Genomic DNA, 25,798 nt, shown 5'->3' with positions numbered 1-25,798 from the left:
ATAGTTTCATGATACAACAGAGTGTTCACTTGTTTAATAGCATAGATACTATAGTTTCATGATACAACAGAGTGTTCACTTGTTCAATAGCACAGATACTATAGTTTCATGATACAACAGAGTGTTCACTTGTTTAATAGCACGGATACTATAGTTTCATGATACAACAGTGTTCACTTGTTCAATAGCATAGATACTATAGTTTCATGATACAACACAGTGGTCACTTGTTCAATAGCACATATAATATAGTTTCATGATATAACACACACTACCCATGTAAATATAACAACTTCAAAGACACACTACCCATGTAAACATAACTACTTCCAACACACACTACCCATGTAAACATAACTACTTCAAAGACACACTACCCATGTAAACATAACTCCTTCCAACACACACTACCCATGTAAACATAACTTCTTCCAACACACACTACCCATGTAAACATAACTACTTCCAACACACACTACCCATGTAAACATATTTACTTCAAAGACACGCTACCCATGTAAACATAACTACTTCCAACACACACTACCCATGTAAACATAACTACATCCAACACACACTACCCATGTAAACATAACTACTTCCAACACACACTACCCATGTAAACATAACTACTTCCAACACACACTACCCATGTAAACATAACTACTTTCAACACACACTACCCTTGTAAACATAACTTCTTCCAACACACACTACCCATGTAAACATAACTACTTCCAACTCACACTACCCATGTAAACATAACTACTTCCAACACACACTACCCATGTAAACATAACTACATCCAACACACACTACCCATGTAAACATAACTACTTCCAACACACACTACCCATGTAAACATAACTACTTCAAAGACACACTACCCATGTAAACATAACTCCTTCCAACACACACTACCCATGTAAACATAACTTCTTCCAACACACACTACCCATGTAAACATAACTACATCCAACACACACTACCCATGTAAACATAACTACTTCCAACACACACTACCCATGTAAACATAACTACTTCCAACACACACTACCCATGTAAACATAACTACTTTCAACACACACTACCCTTGTAAACATAACTTCTTCCAACACACACTACCCATGTAAACATAGCTACTTCCAACTCACACTACCCATGTAAACATAACTACTTCCAACACACACTACCCATGTAAACATAACTACATCCAACACACACTACCCATGTAAACATAACTACTTCCAACACACACTACCCATGTAAACATAACTACTTCAAAGACACACTACCCATGTAAACATAACTCCTTCCAACACACACTACCCATGTAAACATAACTTCTTCCAACACACACTACCCATGTAAACATAACTACTTCCAACACACACTACCCATGTAAACATAACTACTTTCAACACACACTACCCTTGTAAACATAACTTCTTCCAACACACACTACCCATGTAAACATAACTACTTCCAACTCACACTACCCATGTAAACATAACTACTTCCAACACACACTACCCATGTAAACATAACTACATCCAACACACACTACCCATGTAAACATACCTACTTCCAACACACACTACCCATGTAAACATAACTACTTTCAACACACACTACCCTTGTAAACATAACTTCTTCCAACACACACTACCCATGTAAACATAACTACTTCCAACTCACACTACCCATGTAAACATAACTACTTCCAACACACACTACCCATGTAAACATAACTACTTCCAACTCACACTACCCATGTAAACATAACTACTTCCAACACACACTACCCATGTAAACATAACTACTTCCAACACACACTACCCATGTAAACATAACTACTTCCAACACACACTATCCATGTAAACATAACTACTTTCAACACACACTACCCATGTAAACATAACTCCTTCCAACACACACTACCCATGTAAACATAACTACTTCCAACACACACTACCCATGTAAACATAACTACTCCCAACACACACTATCCATGTAAACATAACTACTTCCAACACACACTACCCATGTAAACATAACTACTTCCAACACACACTATCCATGTAAACATAACTACTTCAAAGACACACTACCCATGTAAACATAACTACTCCCAACACACACTACCCATGTAAACATAACTACTTCCAACACACACTACCCATGTAAACATAACTACTTCCAACACACACTACCCATGTAAATATAACTACTTCCACTACACACTACCCATGTAAACATAACTACTTCCAACACACACTACCCATGTAAACATAACTACTTCCAACACACACTACCCATGTAAACATAACTACTTCCAACACACACTACCCATGTAAACATAACTACTTCCAACACACACTACCCATGTAAATATAACTACTTCCAACACACACTACCCATGTAAACATAACTACTTCCAACACACACTACCCATGTAAACATAACTACTTCCAACACACACTACCCATGTAAACATAACTACTTCCAACACACACTACCCATGTAAACATAACTACTTCCAACACACACTATCCATGTAAACATAACTACTTCCAACACACACTACCCATGTAAACATAACTACTCCCAACACACACTATCCATGTAAACATAACTACTTCCAACACACACTACCCATGTAAACATAACTACTTCCAACACACACTACCCATGTAAACATAACTACTTCCAACACACACTATCCATGTAAACATAACTACTTCCAACACACACTACCCATGTAAACATAACTACTTCCAACACACACTACCCATGTAAACATAACTACTTCCAACACACACTACCCATGTAAACATAACTACTTCCAACACACACTACCCATGTAAACATAACTACTTCCAACACACACTATCCATGTAAACATAACTACTTCCAACACACACTACCCATGTAAACATAACTACTTCCAACACACACTACCCATGTAAACATAACTACTTCCAACACACACTACCCATGTAAACATAACTACTTCCAACACACACTACCCATGTAAACATAACTACTTCCAACACACACTACCCATGTAAACATAACTACTTCCAACACACACTATCCATGTAAACATAACTACTTCCAACTCACACTTCCCATGTCATGTAACCACGGGAACACAGTCCAAGCGTTTTTCGGGAGTGTGACTGAGCATAACTATGATGGACTGTTGACATATGATGTTGCTATTATTTTTCAACACTTGGCTGCAACGCTGCTGGAGTGCCTGGATACCTCTGGCAATGAAGGCTTCCCGTCGGTTGTGTAAACGTCCCTCACAGCAGAAATGACGTCATCATCATTTGCATAATGCTTGTGAAAGTTCTTCCTTCAATTGTGGAAAGAGGTGGAACGTTTGACTGTGGCAAATCTGGATAATACAGAGGATGTTCCATGAGTTTAAAGCCACAGTCATGCCTGGGAGCCCTGGCAGCAGACTTGTACAGAGGTGCATTGCCCTGGTCTAACAACACGCTTTTAATGATCTTTGTTTGTTTGTTTGTTTGTTGCTTAACGCCGCACTCAGCAATATTCCACCTTTATGACGGTGGTCTGTAAATAATCGAGTATGGACCAGACAATCAAGTGTTTGGCATCATGAGCATCGATCCACGCAATTGGGACACACTGACATGTATCAACCAAGTCAGCGACCCTGTCCCCCCGATTCCGTATTTAAATGTCCAAGTAAAAGTGCTGAAATCACGTGCTCCGTAATCGGATTCCAAATCAAAACTATTTTGGGGCGTGGCCTAAAGCTACCGGCTCAACAGTGCAGCAATGCGTGACAAATTTCATTGGCTGTTGGCTGACTTGTGATGCTCAGTAGCTTCACGGATACGTCAGAAAGCAGTCAGTCTAATCGTGTTGCTATTTCTGTTACTCCTACAAAAATAACATTACACACATTGCTAGGTGTGTGAAACGACCTTAGATCTTGGCAGTGTGAATAATTGAACTAACAATTAATGTGTGTCACAAGCTTCATACGACTAACACCCTGTCTGGGTACCATAAACGGTGACTTTCTACTTGTCCAGCAGCTGGCCAAGGGTTAATCCTCATCGTGTGTGTTTAAGCACTATGCATCTATACAGTCAGCATTCGTTTACTTTAAAATATATAGTTGATAAAAATAATGAGCTCTGTATAAAGTATTTGTCCAATTTCACATTTAACATTTCCACCAGTTGTGAAACAGTGTTGTGATAATTTGTCACCGTTTTCTGGTAGGCAAGACGTGTCTCTACTCCCTCTCATCATTTCTTTGATAGCCCGAAGGCCTGTTTGTAATTTTAGAATCAGCAGGAAATAAGGCCGATCTTATTGCCCATCTTATACAGAGGGCATCATCATTATTTTAACTTTAATTATGGCTTGTTTTTCTTATAATATGAGGGTAAATCTATAAAACATCTAATGATGAACTGATAAAAATCGATTTGGTTTTAAGTTTTGGGTTGCCCCTGAAATAAGGTTCGGTATATTCAACACTGTCATCTGGTGTATATTTACTTAAAGACATTTTAAATGCTAGACGATCTAAATACACTCTTAAAAAAAACCGCATAGGTGTTTTGAATCTACTACTGGAACAGTGGTCCAGATGTAGAACAGTGTGTCCAGGTATACTTCTATAACAGTGGCCCAGGTATACTACTATAACAGTGTGTCCGGGTATACTACTATAACAGTGTGTCCAGGTATACTACTATAACAGTGTGTCTGGATCTGCAACTAGAAGAATGTGTCAAGAGCTACTACTGGAAAAGTGTGTCTAGATCGACCCTGTTACTTGCCCCAATGCATTGCCTGCTGTGAATGTAAACCATAACTCTGTGCGTTTGAATATAACTGGTTAATTATCCATTGATTACAGTATTGTCATTTACTGATTTCATAATTTGGTTCACCTTGTTACAGAATGACAACAAAATAATGATACTAGTTAGCTTTTCCAAAGAAACAGACAATATTTATTATTGTTGACCGGATATCAGAATGAAGAGAATTGGCACCAACGGTAGATTTGACGCTGTTACGAGAACAGTGACTGTTCCTCCTGTTTGTCTCTTCCTGCTGGTTCCTCCACACAGAACTAGGATGCTGACAACAATGTTGCCACAGGAACTGCCCTGGCAGAGGTCAGGGAACACGATGTCCCGGGCGAGAATTAAGACATTAATCTGGAGAAGGATAGTTCGATGTATGAAGTCTGTGTTCGTACAGTCCGATACTGTGAATTTCATCACAACTCTAACTGTCACTCTCACTGTTTGCTGTGTTGTGCCTAGTCATAAAATATCAAAAGAAAGACTTTAGCATCATCCTGTCTTAAGGAGACATAGTACTATTGTACTAAAAAAGGTAAACACCACCCAATTCAACACAAGACCACCCAACAGTTAATCTGTCATGCCATCGAATTTGGAAATGTCCTCCACATGTCTACCATAAACGTTTTTGAAACCTTTGCTGAGGCCTTGGATGATGTAAACTTGCTCAAACAACTTTTTAGCAAGAGTCGTATGGCGCTCTGTGAATCGTGCAAAAAGAGCATGCCTGATTGTACCTCCAAAACTGTGAAATTAATCACCGTTGCCTATTCACTCACTCAGAATGTTTAAGCATAGATCTAAATATGAAACAGATGAGTCGGTTTCACTTGATTCTTTCATTTCTAGTTCAGGCTGGTAAATCAGTGGAGGGAATGGCTAGTTCACAGTTATTGAACATCAGATCAAAGATATACCTGAAGCTTGAGTTAAATGTACAGCATTTCACATAATGTTTTCACAGTAAACTTCAGACAACATTTGCTTTTATATTAGTCAATTCAACTTCAAACTCAATTCGTGAGGTACAGAATCATTAGTTTTTCTTTAGTCTATCCAACGCATTGAGAGGTTACAGTGGTAGCTTTTAGCCTCTTCAAGGATCATCTGCAGGGCTTGCAATTTCAGGATCCTTTCTGCTCCACGTAAATGTTGTCATTGGAAGTATGATGACACAAGATCTGTAAGACACCCTGTAAATGTTTTGTACTGTGTATTCAGGCAAATAATAGAGTGAAAGTTTCTAGGGTCAGTCAAATCACCTTTCTTTGGTAGAAGTATTGTTTGATTTGCACAACTAAGGCCTAACATCCCCTGTATACACATGATAATTTAATCAGTGAAGTAATGGTGTTTGGGCACATAGGAACAGTTTCCAAAACCAGTTTCAAGTACGCCGTATTAGATTTGAACTTTTTAATTACCTTTTTCAGGCAATCGGGTGTAATGAAACACAAGAATGGCAACTTTATTTTGTCACGTACTTTTTAATTACCTTTCTCAGGCAATCGGGTGTAATGAAACACAAGAATGGCAACTTTATTTTGTCATGTACATTATTATTGTAGTCTTCTACCCACGTTTTCTCGTGGTTCCATTTGTTGGGTAAATACCACAACTGTTTCCAAAATATGTCACTGGAATTCATGGTTGTTCTTTTCTTATCACTGGCTTTGGTTGCAATAAAATGTCTTTTTTTTGTTTCATGAAATTCTTTTTCTTGTCCCGTTTTCTTTTTCTTTCTATCAAAACCTTTAACTTTGCTTTCAGAGACTTTTTGTCTTGTATTTTGTTATTATGTTTTTCCAAATTGATTTGTGACGTATTGACATTGATTGCACCGAGGGACGTAATTTCAAACAAAGTTCTATCCAGGGTATATCTTTCCTTGTTTCATTTAGTTTTATTTGGGAACTGTATGAAGTTTCTCCAGTTTTCGAGCATCAGCATACACGCATCAGTTAATGTCATGCATAGAACCTTAAGAAATAAAGTTATTTAATTTATCAAGTTGATTCTATAGAAATGATTAAATTCATTTGTTTAATTGGCCTCCGTTCACAATCGGTAAATGACAGATTATGTTGGCGTATGACATAAAAAAAAATACAACAGATCATCAGAAAGATCATTGGCAGAAGAGAGGTCGGAATTGGGAGAAAACGTAAAATCTTCGAGGCCACTATCAGGAATTTCATTTTGTGAACCCATGTGTGGATCATCAGTGACAGCTACATAAGGTAATAAAGTGAGAATAATGCAAACGTTCAATGAGTTTAAATCCAATTCTACATGTGACCATGGCAGCAATATTTTACTGACTTATGACCATTTTTTCAAAATTTAAGGTAATTTGGTGTTTTGGTTGCTCCTAAAATCTCTTTCAATTCTGACTCTGTAAATTCAGAAACCACATAACCGGTGAAAGCTTGTTCCCACCAATGATGCCAGATGTGGTTGATTTAGAGGGTTAAAATCTGAACCACACAAATGAAAATGAAAAAAAACAAACCCTATTTGTGGCCATAACACATTTTCTTAAAAATAGCTGGAATATTGCCAAGTGTGGCTTTCAACAACAAAACAATAACATCAAAAGTTAATGTACATTGGAATAACTGCCTGGGGATTCACTGTGTCTATGTATCTTATCTCTTGTTCTACTTCCATTTAGTAACATTCTCTTGTCAGGCAAATCTGATGTGAACTGAAAAATATCTATGTATACTGCACCGCAAGAGAATCACAAGTAACAAAATTATAGTGTCAATACAATTTATTTTGCAGTGTTTGTAGTGATCTACAGGTAATTTCTGAGACACAAAAATCAAACATGGAGGAAACATTTAAACCTTAGAGTGTTTTACACTTCATTGATGAAGACAGTCATGGTAACCAGTAATAGAAAATATCGCTGACAGTAAGAATCTCGTCTGGCCTCCATTTACGTTGACGACAGAAAAATGCCACCTTAACATCAAATGAATCGATTCTCATGATATTAATCACTGGATTTCTGATATTTGCGTTAAACAGCAGACACACAAACCACAGACAATCATCCAATCTTTGGCCAAGTCAAACTATTTGCGAAGTCTGAACTTACCCCCCTCCCTAAAATATCTGAAAACTGTCAAAAGCATCTGCCGCATCGTTGATATTCTCTTAAAAAAAGAAACACAATATACATGGCCATAATAAAAACTAGCGGACAAAGAGGTACAAAATCTAGAGGTTTAATGTGTTATGGTGTCAGTGACAAATTTTCCTGATCAAAATGACCACAACAAGGACATGCAAACCATTTGTCGGGAAACACGTACGATGCAGAAAAACGCAGCCCGTGCATTAAAAAAGGGCCATGGAGCTGCACGTACTTCACGTGCAGCAGCACGATAAACGGTATTACAATGCAAGGTTTTTGATTGCCTGGCATCTGCATCAATCGAACAGTGACAGTTCAATATCATGCCAAGATTAACAGAAGTGCAAAGAAACAAGATCATATGCCGTTTGCAGGCAGGGGAATCCCGATCAGGTGTAGCCAGGGTAGCTCCCAGCACCATCACAAGGCTATGGGATCGGTTTCAAAAGCATGGATCAACACTTGATCGGCCAAGGTCGGGACGACCAAGAGTAACCAGCTCCGACTAAGACCGCTACAACCGACTGCGCCACCTACGTGAAAGGATGACCAAACCCACCTCAACCGCATCCCAAATACCTGGACTCTACAGAATCTCCGACCAGACCATATGAAACCATTTAAGAGCAGCAGGTCTACCAGCAAGATGTCCTGTTCAATGCGTTATTATTGAGTCGACAACATCGTCAACAATGACTGCATTGGTGTCGTCAACACATGGTATGGGCTCAAGTGTGGAGAGATGTCTGGTTCAGCGACGAATAAAGTTTATCCTCTGTCAAGGAAATGGAAGACGTCGGGACAATGTTACGCTTGAAACTGCCCACAGGAAGTGGATAGGTTTGGCGGGGGTAGCCAACGGCAACCGTGTATTCCAGGAGGACAGCACTCGACCGCATACAGCACGGATCACAAGAGCCTGTCCACACAACAACTTTGATGTTCTCCCCTGGCCCTCCAGATCCCCGAACTTAAACCCTTTAGAGCACCTGTGGGATGAATTAGATAGATGGTTACGCCGACGTCAACAACCCCAGGCGTTGCAGTAGTTGGCGTTTGCATTTCAGGGCCACTGGGCTACCATTCCCCAGGATGTGATTCACATACTCGTCTCTCCGATCGGCAGGAGATGTCAGGCTGCTATTGATTGCAACGGGACATACACGTTATTGATGGTAGCTGACCTTCACCTTGGACTTTTCCTATGTACCGATAACTGAGATGACTACAATCACCAAGTGTTCTCTCCAAAACATTTTGGCTCAATACCTTGTACAGTTACTCGTATAAATATATTTTCCTACCTCAAACAAATCTGACTTTATGTTTCTTTTTTGTGTATATATAGCGTATATATTTTCAGGGAATAGGCCTGAGTCCAGTATATTGGTTGTAAGTCTCACTGGCAAGTTGATCCACAGTACCAGCTCTGTGTTTGAACATGGATGCAGCTCAAGTACGACCAGGTTGTGGTGCAGAGGACAAGATATCATGTTAACAAGTATGGGCAATCTTGAAGACACTGAATGCCTCCATCGATCACATTGACCCATGGATACAGAGCAATCACGCTATTGTGGAAATATAGAACAACAATTCTAAACAAATACATATATATGATTTTTTATTAGTTTTGATATACAGATTTTGTAACAAACGTAGCACAAGGACAAAACAATATACTTGCTTGGGTATTATATATCTCTTGAAAGCAAATCTATTGGAAGAATAAACGAATAAAGGTAAGATATATGTAGACTACATGAGAATACTGTGAATTTGCTAAATGAAGTTAGATGTCTCTCCGTTGTTGAGTTAGTTTTCTGATTCATTCAATATGTACTACAGGTGTCATAGCTAGATATACCATATACTTGAGATAATATTGATAATAACATAAACGTGAGCGCGAAATAGAATACACACATTCAGACTTTATTAACAAGAAACATATCTGTAAACTTTTACAAACAAAAACAGAAGCAGCCAAGTGTACCACTCGGGAACATGGTTCAGGTGAAAATAGAGAATTACATGTACACCACGCTGGTCCTTACCTCACTTCAGGGTTTTGAAACATACGTGTAATGGAGTAAGACATTAATACATTAAGTTTCATGTCTTTTATTACAATGATAAAGTTATATGTACTTTAATATGTAGGTTTAATTCCACCACTTTCTGAAAATGTGTCATGCATGAGGACCTCGAGTTTAGATCACAACCAAAGCCTTTCCAAGTCAGTACCCTCTCTGGGGATGATATGCAGCACATTTCCTATGCCTACAGTAACCACGAACATATGTTTGACATTTGGTCTTGTGAATGTGATCTTTCATGTCAGTCACATGTATTTTATGAACATTTCCATGGATGCCACAATATGCAAACCAAATAGATTATTCCTTGGTGGAATAAAATGTAACAATGACACTATTGTCGAAATAAGTATGTCATTTATTTTCATGCGTACGTATTTAAATAATATCTTCATTACATCCGCAAGACTTACGAACTGCGGCTGGAAAGGCTTGGTTCATACAAATGGCACATAATCCTTTTGAAACACCTCAGAGGAGGAATCATGACCATATTGGAGGTCTCTGAAGAGTTTTCCAATGACCTTTTTTCCAGAGATTGATGCTCGGGTGACCTTGACCCATGACAAATGGTGAATGATACATTTTAAATTCCAAAAGACAACAAGAAGATTTAGTACATATAGTATCCTGTATATGTTCTTGTATCTTGTAGCCCTATGTGCGGGCGACGGAGATACTCTATTTCTGCCAAAAACCCTAAGCACCCCAACATCATGAGGGCTGCCTGCATATTTTTGTTTCGTTTTCAATTGACGAATCAATGAAATGGATACATATGTTTAATTTAAATGCAAGGAAAAAAATGAATGCCATCAATAGACTTATCTAAGTACACCATTCTATTGGTCCGAATATCTTCTGTCTGCACTGTAGAAATCGTAGGCTTCATTATACTCTGGGTTGGGGTACTGTATGTATCCCTGGTGTGCTGCAAATGGCGACCTCATATAGTCACGGTGAGATGGTGATTCGTCAACAATCATGTGTTTGTCATTCCTGGCGCTGCCTCTAGAATGCCTGGGGTTAAGAAAAAGAACACTCATACATCTTTGAACAACACCGAGAACAATGAGAGACGTTTGTGATATTATCACTGATATACAACTCATCTATTGTAAACGAGCCTTCATTTCTCCCATACATTATCTTAAATACTTTTTTTTAACTGTGCTCTTATGCATTCTGTTTGAATTCTTGTCGAAGCCTTGTATTATATTTAATGCTGATATGTCTTTCCTATGAAAATTATGGTTGATTTGAAGACAAAGATTGTAAGCCTCAGTATAATTACATAAAATATTTAATTGCTTAATCTACCATTACAACTACAACGTTATGGCGCCATGAAAACCTACTTGTGCCAAAGACAGCACCCGCCCAGGATGGTGACAAGCAGAACAAAGAGGCCGATGCAGACGCCGACGATGACCCAAGACAGGTTTGACTCAAGAGCTGAAGGACAGAAACTTGCACAGATACTATAGTTTCATGATATATCAGAGTGTTCACTCGTTCAATAGCTCAGATACTATAGTTTCATGATATATCAGAGTGTTCACTCGTTCAATAGCACAGATACTATAGTTTCATGATATATCAGAGTGTTCACTAAGGAGATAGATTTTTTGTTTTGTAAGATTTGTGTGATGTTTTGCTGAATGGATGTATGGAGATTTCATTTGAATACGATGCCGTAATCTTACAAAACGAAATATTTATCGAAATTGTGACATGACCGTTAATGAAAATCGATATTTATGAGGAATTAATTGACTGAGCGCATGACGCAACAAGGCTGTTATTAGCAATACGTCTCCTCGTTCTTCCCTTCAACAAGATGAATGCTATTTGGTGCCACGAAACTGATCACTGATTCCGAGGTACTCCAATAACAATTGTTCATTTTACGAAAGGGGTGGTCACTCCCAATTCTCATACAAAAAACCAACAAACAACAGGAATACCACAGATTCAATACCACAGTTCCTCATTTCACTTGTAATTTGTAGTTATGCGTATCTATATGATACAAATAATCAAAATCCGTGCTGTTTGGCCCCTATTTAAGATAGTGTGAACTCGCCTGAAACTGAGGTGGTGGACAGAGACGTCAAACAAGTGCGAGAATTAAGACATGCAGCTTAATTAGTCCTATGTTGCATAAATACGTTTGTTGGCCCATATGAATCTTTGAGATCCCCCTGTTATTTTAGTGACCCTTGAGTTTGTCATTTCAATGAACTCGGAACCATCTTCATCTGTGAATCTCCGCAAGGGAAATGAAGTTAATTCCCTTTGGTTTTCTTTACCACGACGAGCAAAACCGAGGGTAAGGTCGACTCACACAATACAAAGCAAGGCATATCAAACCTTTTACGAATATTTTTTAAATCATTCTAGGGGATAGCAGCATGGTGTATTGTCTGGTCAAGGCCATTGGTCAGTGGCATAATCATAATAGTGCATGATATTGGCCATTAAAGAGCAAGTTAAGTGAAAACATTATTGTGATTTCGTTCCGAATAGCATTTGTCCTAGATATATTAAGTCAGAGAGAAAAAACATAATGATATTCGGCGACCTATTTAAATGTCAAAATGAAAGTGCAGAATGCACACGTTCCTTAATTGGATTTCAAAACTATTTGGAGGGCGTGACCTTAAGCTACCGGCACAATGGTGCAGAGATGCGTGACAAATGTTTTCAATGGCTGTTGGCTGACTTGTGACGCTTAGCAGCTTTACCGGCTTCGCCAGTATGTGGTCAATCTAAAAGTGTTGCTATTTCTGTTACTCCTACAAAAATAACATTACATACAATGCTAAGTCTGTGAAGCGACCTTTAGAACTTGACAGTGTGAATATCTAAACTAACAATCAATGTGTGTAACGAGCACAATTAACGTCCTTTTTGTGTACCATAAATGGTGACTTTCTACTTAACCAGCAGCTGGCCAAGGGTTTATCATCATTATGGGCGTTTAAGCACTATGCATCTGTACATTCAGCATTCGTTTACTTTAAAATATGTAGTTGATAAAAATAATGAGTTCTGTATAAAGTATTTGTTCAATTTTACATATAACATTTCCACTAGATGTGAAACGGCATTGTGATAATTTTTCACAGTTCCTGGTAGGCAAGACCTGTCTCTACTCTCATGGGGCATGGTCTAGGTTTAGATACTTCCAGTCCATCATTTCTGGGATAGCTCGTAGGCCGATTCAGCAGGACATAAGGCTGATCTTCTTGCCCATCTTAAACAGAGGGCATCATCATTATTTTAACTTTAATTTTGGCTTGTTTTTCTTATAATATGAGGGTAAATCTATAAAACACCCACCTTTCAAATGCATATAATGTGCTATATACTAATATAAAGTATAAATCCTATCCACAACCCAACCTGAACCTCTATAAGTCCAGCACTCTAAAGTTTTTTTTAATCTGCCGAAGTGATGTATCTAATGATGAACTGAAAGAAATTGTTTTGGTTATAAGTTTTTGGTTGCCCCTGAAATAAGGTTCGGTATATTCAACACTGTCATCTGGTGTATATTTAATTAATGGCATTTTAAATGTTAGCTGGTATTTTATACTATATAAATCATTTGACTCCTCATTAAGTTTGCTCGACTGATTCAGCATTTTTATTAACAATCAATATAGCTTTCCACATTTGAGAATGACCATTCAGCCAATGGTTTCTTGCTTGAGCTTTGAGTTCTCTGACAGTCGGGGGTTTCAAGTCCAGTAAATACTCATTTCAGCTTCTCATTTGAAAATAACCTCTCTGACCACAATGTTTTGCCAAAGATAACAGCTCTCTGACAATAGTTATTATGCTGTATAACCATATGCAAAGTCAATCTCTAAACAACTTTCTCAATGTGTCAAAAAAAAAAATGACTCATCAAAAACATTTTAGTCTAAATTCTAATCCTACCCAGTCTATTTCTCTCATTGAGGTAGTCCTTCCTTTGATAAATAATCTGATTTTGTATTGTATCATCCCCGTGTGCTTTACATAAACAATTATGACCTTTGACCCCAGTTCCGCAAACAGAACATATATGGTTAATGTAACCTTTTTTCATCGATATCACATGAATTCCACTATATTCACCTGTACAAGTATTGTTGCAAGTTGTGGATTTTCCCATCAGTAAGAAATTAACCGGATTGTCCCCTTTGTCATCATGCTAAATATACACTCCCAGGACATGCGTAATTTGTGTGTCAAGCCTCCTGCAATGAACGTTATTGCGTGGCCTTTCTGACCCTCTGATGGTGTATAGAATTGAGATAGTTTTAGCTTGGGAGCAATTGAGTGGCTATCCATAAATAAGATGGTACTAAAGCATGTCAGTTTTCACAACACTAACAGTTTGAATTGAATGAATAAGCTCTTCATTTATGAAATCAAGCCTGTGTGTTTTCTTAGTCCATTGAGACTGAGTGGTTTCAAGTTGTTCTAAAGCTTTATCATGCCTTTCATATTTCTCTTCAATTTCTCTCATGTTCGATTCTTATAGTAGAGAATACAAAAACACTCCCTGAAAAAGCTAGGGCATTGCCAATAGCTCCACTAACTATCATTACAACCGATGCCATTATTATAGCATAAACATTAAAATGTTTAATTATTTCATTATGTCTTCTCGGATAAGCCTTTCCTTGATTAGAACATCTTTTGTTGCTATAGTTAGATCTACATCTAGGATAATCATACCCATATCATGACCATTAAATTCTACCATAGGTGCTGGTGATTTAGCTGAATCATACACTGTGTTTACCCACATTTAACCATCTGTGACTGCAGTAGTATTTTTCCGCCAAAGTATTACATGGGGATTTACCTCTAATTGAACCACATTCAATTTTTGAACTGTGTTCAGTAGAAGTGGTGTTTTTCCTATACCATTAGATTTGCCAGTCATAATAAACCATTCGGCTGCTGTAACAGTAGCTCGTAAAGTCTTGTAAACGTTCACGTGGATTAACTTTGAACATCTCAGGATCCTTTATTACCCATTAGCTTGATAGGCATGTTTTATTTATGTTTATAGTTGAGCAAAGAATAATATGGGAGAAAAATTGTAATAATGACCTTGTAAAATATCGAGAATAAAAACTGTTTTATTATACACCATTTGCCCACAGAAGATAGTGCAGTGAGGATCTCTAGGTGGAAGATTGATAATAGATTGCTTGAATGAATCTTCAGTTTGTAGATTAAGTAAAGCATCTATAATGACATACAAAATTATGTTTACTTCAGCCTACGGTGACATCCTGACATTCTCTATTCTCCGCCCCTTGTAGTGTTGTCGGTCATCATCTGTGTTTCGCAAGTCGAGCCATAGAGCATTCTTTGAGGTAAGGAATTCGGACAGTGACACATCTGCAAGGGACAGGGAGTCTACGGATCCCAAAGTCTACGTTGGTGATTTACTTGTGTCCACATTGTAAAGACATTCTTATACTGAAATGACCTTTCCTTATGTCCACTATAAAAATGGATTATATTAATCTAGATAACCTAACAGATACTACTACAACAGCTGAAGGAGAGACTGATGAAACCAACTTTATGGGACAAGGAATAAATGTTCATGAGGAACTTTTACAATCAACTGTTAATGATTATTACAACAGTTTAAAAGATGGTAAAAATATGCTACTCCTATTGTTCCTGACTATTCCAAGTTTACACTAGATAATAAAGGAATACTGCAACTGTGTGGCTCTCCAGATATTGAACTTATACATTTTCATACTTGGAAACCCCTAGCATTGTCTACGATAGCTAGGCGCCATGGTGGTATCAGGTCTTGTAGACTATGACAACCCACAAGCAAAACTTTCTGCAAAGACCACTAAGGTTCTTCAAATAGTGCGGAGGTAACTTGGTGTAACAGCAGCTGCCATAGATAAAGATAATTTGGTCTTGAGGACATCTTGACCACCTATGATGATTTTATAGGTGCCACCCTTGGAGTACAGGTATAGATAATTACGAGGCCTTGACAATGCAATGCAAACAATGAGGGGATCACTCATCAATAATGTAGCCAAGCTAGAAGAGCGTGACAAGCAAATTAGCAAAACTAAACTTACTGAATGCCTAGTGTTTGTTTATCGGTAGCAACCACAGCTTTATTAGTATAACCTACCACTTGGCGAGTCTTAGGTCCCGTTTTACTCAGCGACATGTACAGGCCTATTTAAGTACATGTTTTTTGTGCATCAAATGCTGTGGCTGCACCAAAGAAGCTCATGTTTAAGTTCTAATTGAGTCATCCATTCTTTCAACGCCAGGTCGAATAAAACCTTCTGATATATTTCAAAAGAATTTTTTCCAAGCATTTCTGGTTTCTTGTGGTTGCTCAACCTTTGGACAATGAAAGCATCACCAGCATTAGGTTCACATGATCACCTCTCCTCTCATTACACTCGACAGAGCAAAGTAAGATCAAAGCCAGCTACTTCTCAGTGAAACACTGCTGACTTCTTTTAAAAAGCGTGTGTCACTGTAAGGAATGCCTAGGACATGGTTACCTGCATGCAGATGTCAATCTATATTTGTAGAAATAGAAAATTAACCGCAAATTTGTTCATATACCAGCTGATTGTTTGGATTATGGTGCATTTCATGCTTGATTCTGTGGTGCACTTGGTCAGTGAATTCCCTGATATATCTCTGAATTTGAGTGTTGCGGCTCCACAGGCTCTACACGTTTGCTTGGGGATGCACCAGAAAATGTCCTCACTGTATAAAAGGATCTAAGGCTTAAATTGGATAAAAGACATGAACGTCAACATTGTAGCAATTTTGTGCAGCCGGAAAGAGAGCTTTACAAGCCTTGGGGGGATCCAGGTTATAATTATAACTGAGAGAAACATTTCACTCACACAGTTACTCACATCGCCAGACAGTGCAGGTGTCACTGGTGTAGTATGTTCTATGTGTGGTGTGTTCAACAGTTACTCACATCGCCAGACAGTGCAGGTGTCACCATTGTAGTATGTTCTATGTTTGGTGTGTTCAACAGTTACTCACATCGCCGGACAGTGCAGGTGTCACTGGTGTAGTATGTTCTATGTGTGGTGTGTTCAACAGTTACTCACATCGCCAGACAGTGCAGGTGTCACCGGTTTAGTATGTTCTATGTGTGGTGTGATCAACAGTTACTCACATCGCCAGACAATGCAGGTGTCACCGGTGTAGTATGTTCTATGTGTGGTGTGATCAACAGTTACTCACATCGCCGGACAGTGCAGGTGTCACTGGTGTAGTATGTTCTATGTGCGGTGTGTTCTATGTGTGGTGTGTTCTATGTGTGGTGTGTTCAACAGTTACTCATATCGCCTGACAGAGCAGGTATCACCAGTGTAGTGTGTTCTGTGTGCGGTGTGTTCTATGTGTGGTGTGTTCTATGTGTGGTGTGTTCAACAGTTACTCATATCGCCTGACAGAGCAGGTATCACCAGTGTAGTGTGTTCTATGTGCGGTGTGTTCTATGTGTGGTGTGTTCTATGTGTGGTGTGTTCAACAGTTACTCATATCGCCTGACAGTGCAGGTATCACCAGTGTAGTATGTTCTATGTGCGGTGTGTTCTATGTGTGGTGTGTTCTATGTGTGGTGTGTTCAACAGTTACTCACATCGCCGGACAGAGCAGGTATCACCAGTGTAGTATTCACTGCAGGCGCAGCTCACTGTTCCATCTGTACTGTCCCTACAGGTTCCGCTGTTTTTACAATAACCCGTTTCTAGTTGACACTTGGCTGCAAAGACAAGAGGTTAACATATCAGCTACTTACATGGGCAGTGTGTCCATAGGGAGACAGGTCATAATCGCCACTTTGGTTCCGCCATGAACACCATAAGTGAGGATTTTAGCCCAGTTTGTGTCCATCGTCAAACAAATGATATAAAATCGGTTTTGCATGATTTAACATAGTCCATATTCAGACATTTTCAATACTGACACAATGTCAATTCATTAATAGCACATATGATTATTTTTTTTGGCATGGAATCACAGATGTACTCACAAACACAATCTGAAACGTTGGTGCTCTTGGTCACGATGGTTGAACGCATACCAAGGCAGACTTTACAAGATGTCTTCCCTGTCTGGTCCTGGTACTGACCGATGTCACAGTCCTGGCAGGCTTCTGTCGACGTGTTGTGTCTTGTGCCGGCTGGGCAGGGCTCTGTAGTAACCAAAGAGGATACGACTGACATACATTAAGACTGGACACGTACTGGTGATCATGGATGACAAGTCGCTTTTATCAAGGTACTTATTTCATATACGTAAAGTCGGCTTCAGCAACATGCTCATGCGTTGTTATCCATTAATGAGAAATGTATCTTGCCTTGATGTTTTACTACAAATGGATGGTCATGACTTTCATGATTCTGTGCGAGGAACACCTAGAGTGTCTCGTTCTTTTCTGAATAGTCAATTAGTCACAGCTACGACTAAATCACAGTCATGCGAAAGGCTACACCTAAAGGTTAAGTTCAGAGGTAGAACATGCTCTTTTCCCAGTTCATCTACAGGCCTGATACACAAACGGAAGAATACGTCGATCACTGTCACAATTATCAGTCAATAGATATAGTAGATGATGACTCACCACATTTCCCTAAATTCTTCACAAGGCCAGACCCACATGATATTGTTGGTGCAGTGAGTGATTCGAATGTGATTCCGGCAGCAGTCTACAACTCAACATGTTTAGATCAACTACCAGAACAATGTGTCCATATATACTACTGGAACAGTGGTCCAAATCTACTACCAGAACAGTGTGTCGATATCTACTACCGGAACAGTGTGTCCAATTCTACTACTGGAACAATGTGTCTAGATCTACTACTGGAACAGTGGTTCAGATCTACTACCAGAACAGTGTGTCTAGATATACTACTGGAACAGTGGTTCAGATCTACTACCAGAACAGTGTGTGTCTAGATGTACTACTGGAACAGTGGTTCAGATCTACTACCAGAACAGTGTGTGTCTAGATGTACTACTGGAACAGTGGTTCAGATCTACTACCAGAACAATGTGTCAAGATATACAAGTGGAACAGTGGTCTTGATCTACTACCAGAACAGCACGTCCAAATCTACTACTGGAACAGTGGTACAGATATGTTACATGAACAGTGTGTCTAGATATACTACTAGTACAGTGTCTTGATCTATAACTGGAACAATGTTTCCAGATCGACTTTAAGAACGGCGTCTTTAGATGTACTCACCAGTGCTGGGGCAAGAGTAGCATTATCAGATAGAGCCTGTACCATCACAGATTGTGGACTTCTACTCAGAGTGCCCTTCTTATTGGGAAGTTTCTCTCTGCCAATTGAATAGTGGTTATCAACAAGATATCAACACTGTTATGTTGTTATTGTAAAGTTACCTCCATTGGAGTTTCTTCACAAAAAAAACATACTTGATCGTTCGAGAAGTTTCGGGATCGTACAGTTTCTAGAAGGCTACCTTGCCTGTACCTCTATAAAAACGAGACTTCTGTGTCCTATGTTGGCAAATAATATAAACCTGCACCACTTCGGTCTTTCCTCCCACATTAAACTGACACTCCGTGATGTAACTGGAAACCTGTTAAAAGCGGGGTTAAACCCAACTCGCTCACTCACTCACTATATACATATGTACACAGTAAACTACGGTTATAACAAACAAGCTTATAACGAACTTACGGATATAACAAACTTACTGTTTTGGTCCCGACTATTTACTGTAGTTATGTTGTATATATGCTTATAACGAACTACGGTTGAGTTCGTTATAACCGTATATACATATACATACATTCGTATATATATACCCAGTGCAACTAGGATACCCATCTGAAAACACGAAATTCCCGCCAGCTTCAAACACTATTCCGGATTCAAGAATGAAGCATGGAGCTCTTTCAAGACATTTGACAGTGTAAAATCCTGGAAATATGTGACTGCATATTATTGTAGAGCGTGTTATCTGCCCCATTATGTTGACTGCTGTGAATTGAAACACTGTGTGTTTGAATTTAACTGGATAATTATCCAATGATTACAGTATTATCATTTACTTATTTCATAATACGGTTCACCTCGCAACAACATGATAACAAAAGAATGTTACTGGTTATCGTTTCCAAGTTACGGACAATATTTGTTATTGTACACTCAATATTAGGATGCAAGGAGTAGGCACTTACGGTAGATTTGACGCTGTAACGAGAGCAGTGACTGTTCTTCCTGTTTCTCTCTTACTGCGGGTCTGCCCACACGGAACGAGGATCCTGCGAACAATATTGGCACAACTGTCCTGGCAGAGGTCCGGAAACTCGTTGGCCCAGTTGAGAATTGAGACATTTATCTGGTGTAGGATCGTGCCATGTATTAAGTCCGTGTTGACACAGTCTGCGACTTGGAATTTCATCTCCAACTTCACTGTCACCTGCGCTGGCGCGGGGGTAGTACCTGAAGCAAAACAAGGCAAACCTCTGAGGAGACACAATACAGCGCCATTATGTAACACAGGTGGATCAAGTAGTGTACAACTATTTCAAAGATGAAGGATATTGTGTCTACTAGAACCAACAACAGTCGGATACAGTGCCTACTTCAACAATGTCGGCTGCTGAGTCTACTGGAACCATTAACAGTAGGATGCAGTGCCTACTTCAACAATGTCGGCTGCTGAGTCTACTGGAACCATTAACAGTAGGATACAGTGCCTACTTTAACAATGTAGAATACATAATCTCCTGGAACCATCAACAGTAGGATACAGTGCCTACTTCAACAATGTCGGCTGCTGAGTCTACTGGAACCATTAACAGTAGGATGCAGTGCCTACTTCAACAATGTCGGCTGCTGAGGCTACTGGAACCATCAACAGTCGGATACAGTGCCTACTTCAACAACGTAGGCTGCTGAGTCTACCGGAACCATCAACAGTCGGATACAGTGCCTACTTCAACAACGTAGGCTCCTGTGTCTACTGGAACCAACAACAGTCGGATACAGTGCCTACTTCAACAATGTCGGCTGCTGAGTCTACTGGAACCATTAACAGTAGGATGCAGTGCCTACTTCAACAATGTCGGCTGCTGAGTCTACTAGAACCATCAACAGTAGGATACAGTGCCTACTTCAACAATGTCGGCTGCTGAGGCTACTGGAACCATCAACAGTCGGATACAGTGCCTACTTCAACAACGTAGGCTGCTGAGTCTACCGGAACCATCAACAGTCGGATACAGTGCCTACTTCAACAACGTAGGCTCCTGTGTCTACTGGAACCAACAACAGTCGGATACAGTGCCTACTTCAACAATGTCGGCTGCTGAGTCTACTGGAACCATTAACAGTAGGATGCAGTGCCTACTTCAACAATGTCGGCTGCTGAGTCTACTAGAACCATCAACAGTAGGATACAGTGCCTACTTCAACAATGTCGGCTGCTGAGTCTACTGGAACCATCAACAGTCGGATACAGTGCCTACTTCAACAACGTAGGCTGCTGAGTCTACCGGAACCATCAACAGTCGGATACAGTGCCTACTTCAACAACGTAGGCTCCTGTGTCTACTGGAACCAACAACAGTCGGATACAGTGCCTACTTCAACAACGTAGGCTGCTGAGTGTACGGGAACCATCAACAGTCGGATACAGTGCCTACTTCAACAATGTCGGCTGCTGAGTCTACTGGAACCATCAACAGTCGGATACAGTGCCTACTTCAACAACGTAGGCAGCTGAGTCTACCGGAACCATCAACAGTAGGATACAGTGCCTACTTCAACAATGTCGGCTGCTGAGTCTACTGGAACCATCAACAGTCGGATACAGTGCCTACTTCAACAACGTAGGCTCCTGTGTCTACTGGAACCAACAACAGTGGGACACAGTGGCTACTTCAACAGTATAGGCTGCTGAGTCTACAAGAACCATTTACAGTGGGATACAGTGCCTACATTAACAGTGTAGGCTGCTGTCAACTGAAACTGAGGAGTGTAGTCTGCTACATGCTTTACATCACAAGGTCTGTATGCTTCTACGCCATCGATTACCTACACACCTGCATGCAGCACTCACTCACCTGGGACGTCACTTACACACTTGAATACAGTATTCACTCACCTAGGACGTCACTTACACACCTGCATGCAGCAATCACCTGGAAAGTCACCTACAAACCAGCATACAACACTCACTCACATGGAACGTCACTTACACACCCACATACAGTACTCACCTGGAATCTAACCTACACACCTAACACTCACTCACCTGGGACTTCACCTACACACCTGCTAGTAGCACTGACTCACCTGGGACGTCACCTACACACCTGCATGCAGCGATCACCTGGAAAGTCACCTACAAACCAGCATACAGCACTCGCTCACATGGAACGTCACTTACACACCTGCATACAACACTCACTCACCTGGAACGTCGCCTACACATTTGAATACAGTATTCACTCACCTGGAACGTCACTAACACATCTACATACAACAGTCACTCACCTGAGAAATCACCTACACACCTGCATACATCACTCACTCACCCGTAACGTCACTTGCACACATGCATCCAGCATTTACTCACGTGGAACGTCCTCTACACACCTGCATACAGCAATCACCTGGAACGTCACCTACACACGTGCATACAACACTCACTCAACGGGAACGTCACCTACACACCTGCATACAACACTCACTCAACGGGAACGTCACTTACACACCTGCATACAGTACTCACCTGGAATCTCACCTACACACCTGCTTACAACACTCACTCACCTGGGACGTCACTTACACACCTGCATGCACCACTCACTCACCTGGAACGTCACCTACACACCTGCATACAACACTCACTTACCTGGGACGTCACCTACACACCTGCATGCAGCACTCACCTGGGACGTCACCTACACACCTGCATACAACACTCACTCACCTGGAACGTATTTTACACACCTGTATACAACACTCAGTCACCTGGAACGTCACCTACACACCTGCATACAGCAATCACCTGGAAAGTCACCCACAAACCAGCATATAGCACTCACTCACATGGAACGTCACCTATATACCTGTATGCAGCACTCACTCACCTGGGACGTCACCTATACACCTGAAAAGAACACTCGCTCACCTGGAACGTCAGCTACACACCTGCACGCAGCATTTACTCACCTCGAACGTCACCTACACACCTGCATACAGCAATCACCTGGAAAGTCACCTACACACCTGCATACAACACTCAGTCACCTGGAACGTCACCAACACACCCACATGCAGCATTCACTCACCTGGAATGTCACCCACAAACCAGCATACAGCACTCACTCACATGGAACGTCACCTATATACCTGTATGCAGCACTCACTCACCTGGAACGTCACTTACACACCTGCATACAACGCTCAATCACCTGGAACGTCACCTACACACCTGAATACAGTATTCACTCACCTGGAACGTCACTTACACATGTGCATCCAACATTTATTCACGTGGAACGTCACCTACATACCTGTATGCAGCACTCACTCACCTGGAACGTCACCTATACACCTGAAACACTCACTCATCTGGGACGTCACTTACACGCCTGCATGTAGCACTGACTCACTTGGAACGTCACCTACACACCTGCATGCAGCATTTACTCACCTCGAACGTCACCTACACACCTGCATACAACACTCACTCACCTGGGAAGTCTAGGCATGTATTTGATCCTGTCGTTGCCGTAGTCTGACCAGAGGGGCAGAAGTAGCAAAAGTCGCTGACGCTGGGTTCCCGAATTTGACCGATGGGGCACGGATCACATGATTTAGTTCGTAGATTGTACTCCCAACCCTCAGGGCAGTCACCTGTGGACAACCAATTGTAATAACACAAGCTGCTCATCTCATATTTAGATTTATGTTGTAAATCTTGTAAAACACAAAGACCTTCAATTGTATAGTGTTTGATACATCACCACGTAAATTGCATCACGATATTGTTGCAGGAGGTTGTTTTCCTGACATTTAGAGGAGTGAAGAACGTGCGTAACAGTTATAAGCCACTTAAACAGTTTCATAGTGTACTTGAGAGAACAGCAAAGTTAACTGTCTCATCACAAGAACTCTCAGCTGTAACATGGATACATGCGTACACAGACGTATCCTCAAACATACCGATACACTGGGCTATGGTCGTGGCGTTTGTGACAGAGAGTAATGTGGTTTTGCCGTCATCACACTTGATACAAGATGTCTGTCCTCCGATCGGTTGGTAGGACCCCTTGCCGCACGCCTGACAACCCTTGCCCTCTTTTCTGTAGTTGCCTGGCTGACAGTCCACTGAAACAGAACCGACCACTCTCATTATGCCCACTGTAAAGTTGATACATGCATGCTATAGTTTGTTTCGTTCTTGCCCATCTCACGGCAGTACTGCTGTGCTGAATCAGGCAACAACAAACACTTCCTTATTTATGCAAATTGTGTGAGAGGCTTGTGCTGCACGTAGGGCAGGTTCACATTGTTATCCTTTTCGCGAACACCTGGTGTCACCATTGGCTTTCATTAATCAATTCATAAAATTGTCATTGCTTTTGCCTTATAAGCCCAAAGGAATGTGTTTCGGCGAATAATCAAGAACTATTATTCTCTGGTGTTGCTGTAATACCATGAACTATTATAGTTGGAGCACGAGGACACAATAGTTCAGGGAAAACTATACTAAATTACACTATACTTGGGGTGGAGAAAAGATATCAAATTTAGGAATAACGTTGTGTTCAGATGGTTTTAAAATGAAACATTTAATAAGCTGTGCCTTGAATTGAAAATGCATGAACAGGGCTAACGGACTCTTCCATCTAAGTGGCAGTACTCTTATGTTAAAAGAAATATTTAAGTTTTAAACATAATACAACGCCACTAAAATGGATATTTTATTATTCATATAGGTCATATTTCATTATCCGTTCAATATGTGGTTATCCATATCCATTTTATATTATTTTGTTTTCATTTAATCAAGTGCATTGTGGGTAATGCAGACAAACATAGCCGGTTTGATGTCGCTGGTTATTGTGAGTTGAGGTGTTTTCTGTTGTTCAAGTTGCAACACTGTTTTAAACACTAATGCCAGGAGATTGCATCAACTGCAAGTCTTGAAATAGTGTGCTTACTGAGCCTGTGGTGTGATATGGCGTCGCCGTGGGACGAACATGGCGGCGGAGGAGGAGTAACAGCAGCCATTGTGTTTGACTGTTGTATATTGTTAAATGCCGTACGCTGAGCAGCAAGCGTACATGTGGTTATGAAACTGTTCACATATTGGTCATTTATTTGTCCAGACAGACATACATAATTCCTAGGGCACCAATTGTGTGACTGCTGTGGCACGGTCACAGTGGTTGAATATGTTTGGGAAGACCTCGCGGCATGACAGATGGTTGACAATAACATTCAAATATTGGAAACGTTTAGAAAAACTATTTCACCGATAAATGATGTGGCTGCGCCATCGTGTTTGCCAATAAAAGAACAATGTTACCAAGGATACGTTTGATCATACACATCCGCTATTTATATCCATTAAGTTATGAAGTCTCCATAC

The 25,798-nt window shown here is 40.2% G+C and overlaps 1 protein-coding gene across 1 annotated transcript in view; it reads right to left on the bottom strand.

The window, feature by feature from the left end:
- Nucleotides 1-10,957: 10,957 nt before the first annotated feature.
- LOC139469407 (uncharacterized) overlaps nt 10,958-25,798 on the bottom strand; it is a 176,156-nt gene continuing 161,315 nt past the window's right edge. The window contains exons 65-73 of the mRNA XM_071251571.1: nt 24,367-24,531; nt 23,896-24,057; nt 20,367-20,631; nt 19,402-19,498; nt 18,772-18,856; nt 18,181-18,342; nt 17,788-17,910; nt 11,474-11,570; nt 10,958-11,135 (exon numbers count right to left, since the gene is read on the bottom strand). Coding sequence (XP_071107672.1) covers nt 10,958-11,135; nt 11,474-11,570; nt 17,788-17,910; nt 18,181-18,342; nt 18,772-18,856; nt 19,402-19,498; nt 20,367-20,631; nt 23,896-24,057; nt 24,367-24,531 — 1,334 coding nt within the window. The remainder of the gene's footprint in view (nt 11,136-11,473; nt 11,571-17,787; nt 17,911-18,180; nt 18,343-18,771; nt 18,857-19,401; nt 19,499-20,366; nt 20,632-23,895; nt 24,058-24,366; nt 24,532-25,798) is intronic.

The sequence above is a fragment of the Haliotis cracherodii genome, unplaced genomic scaffold (genome assembly GCF_022045235.1).
Source record: "Haliotis cracherodii isolate W230 unplaced genomic scaffold, xgHalCrac1.p SCAF_2, whole genome shotgun sequence".
Lineage (NCBI taxonomy): Eukaryota > Metazoa > Mollusca > Gastropoda > Lepetellida > Haliotidae > Haliotis > Haliotis cracherodii.
Note: the sequence above shows the minus strand (reverse complement) of the source record. Positions and strands in the feature narration are given on the sequence as shown.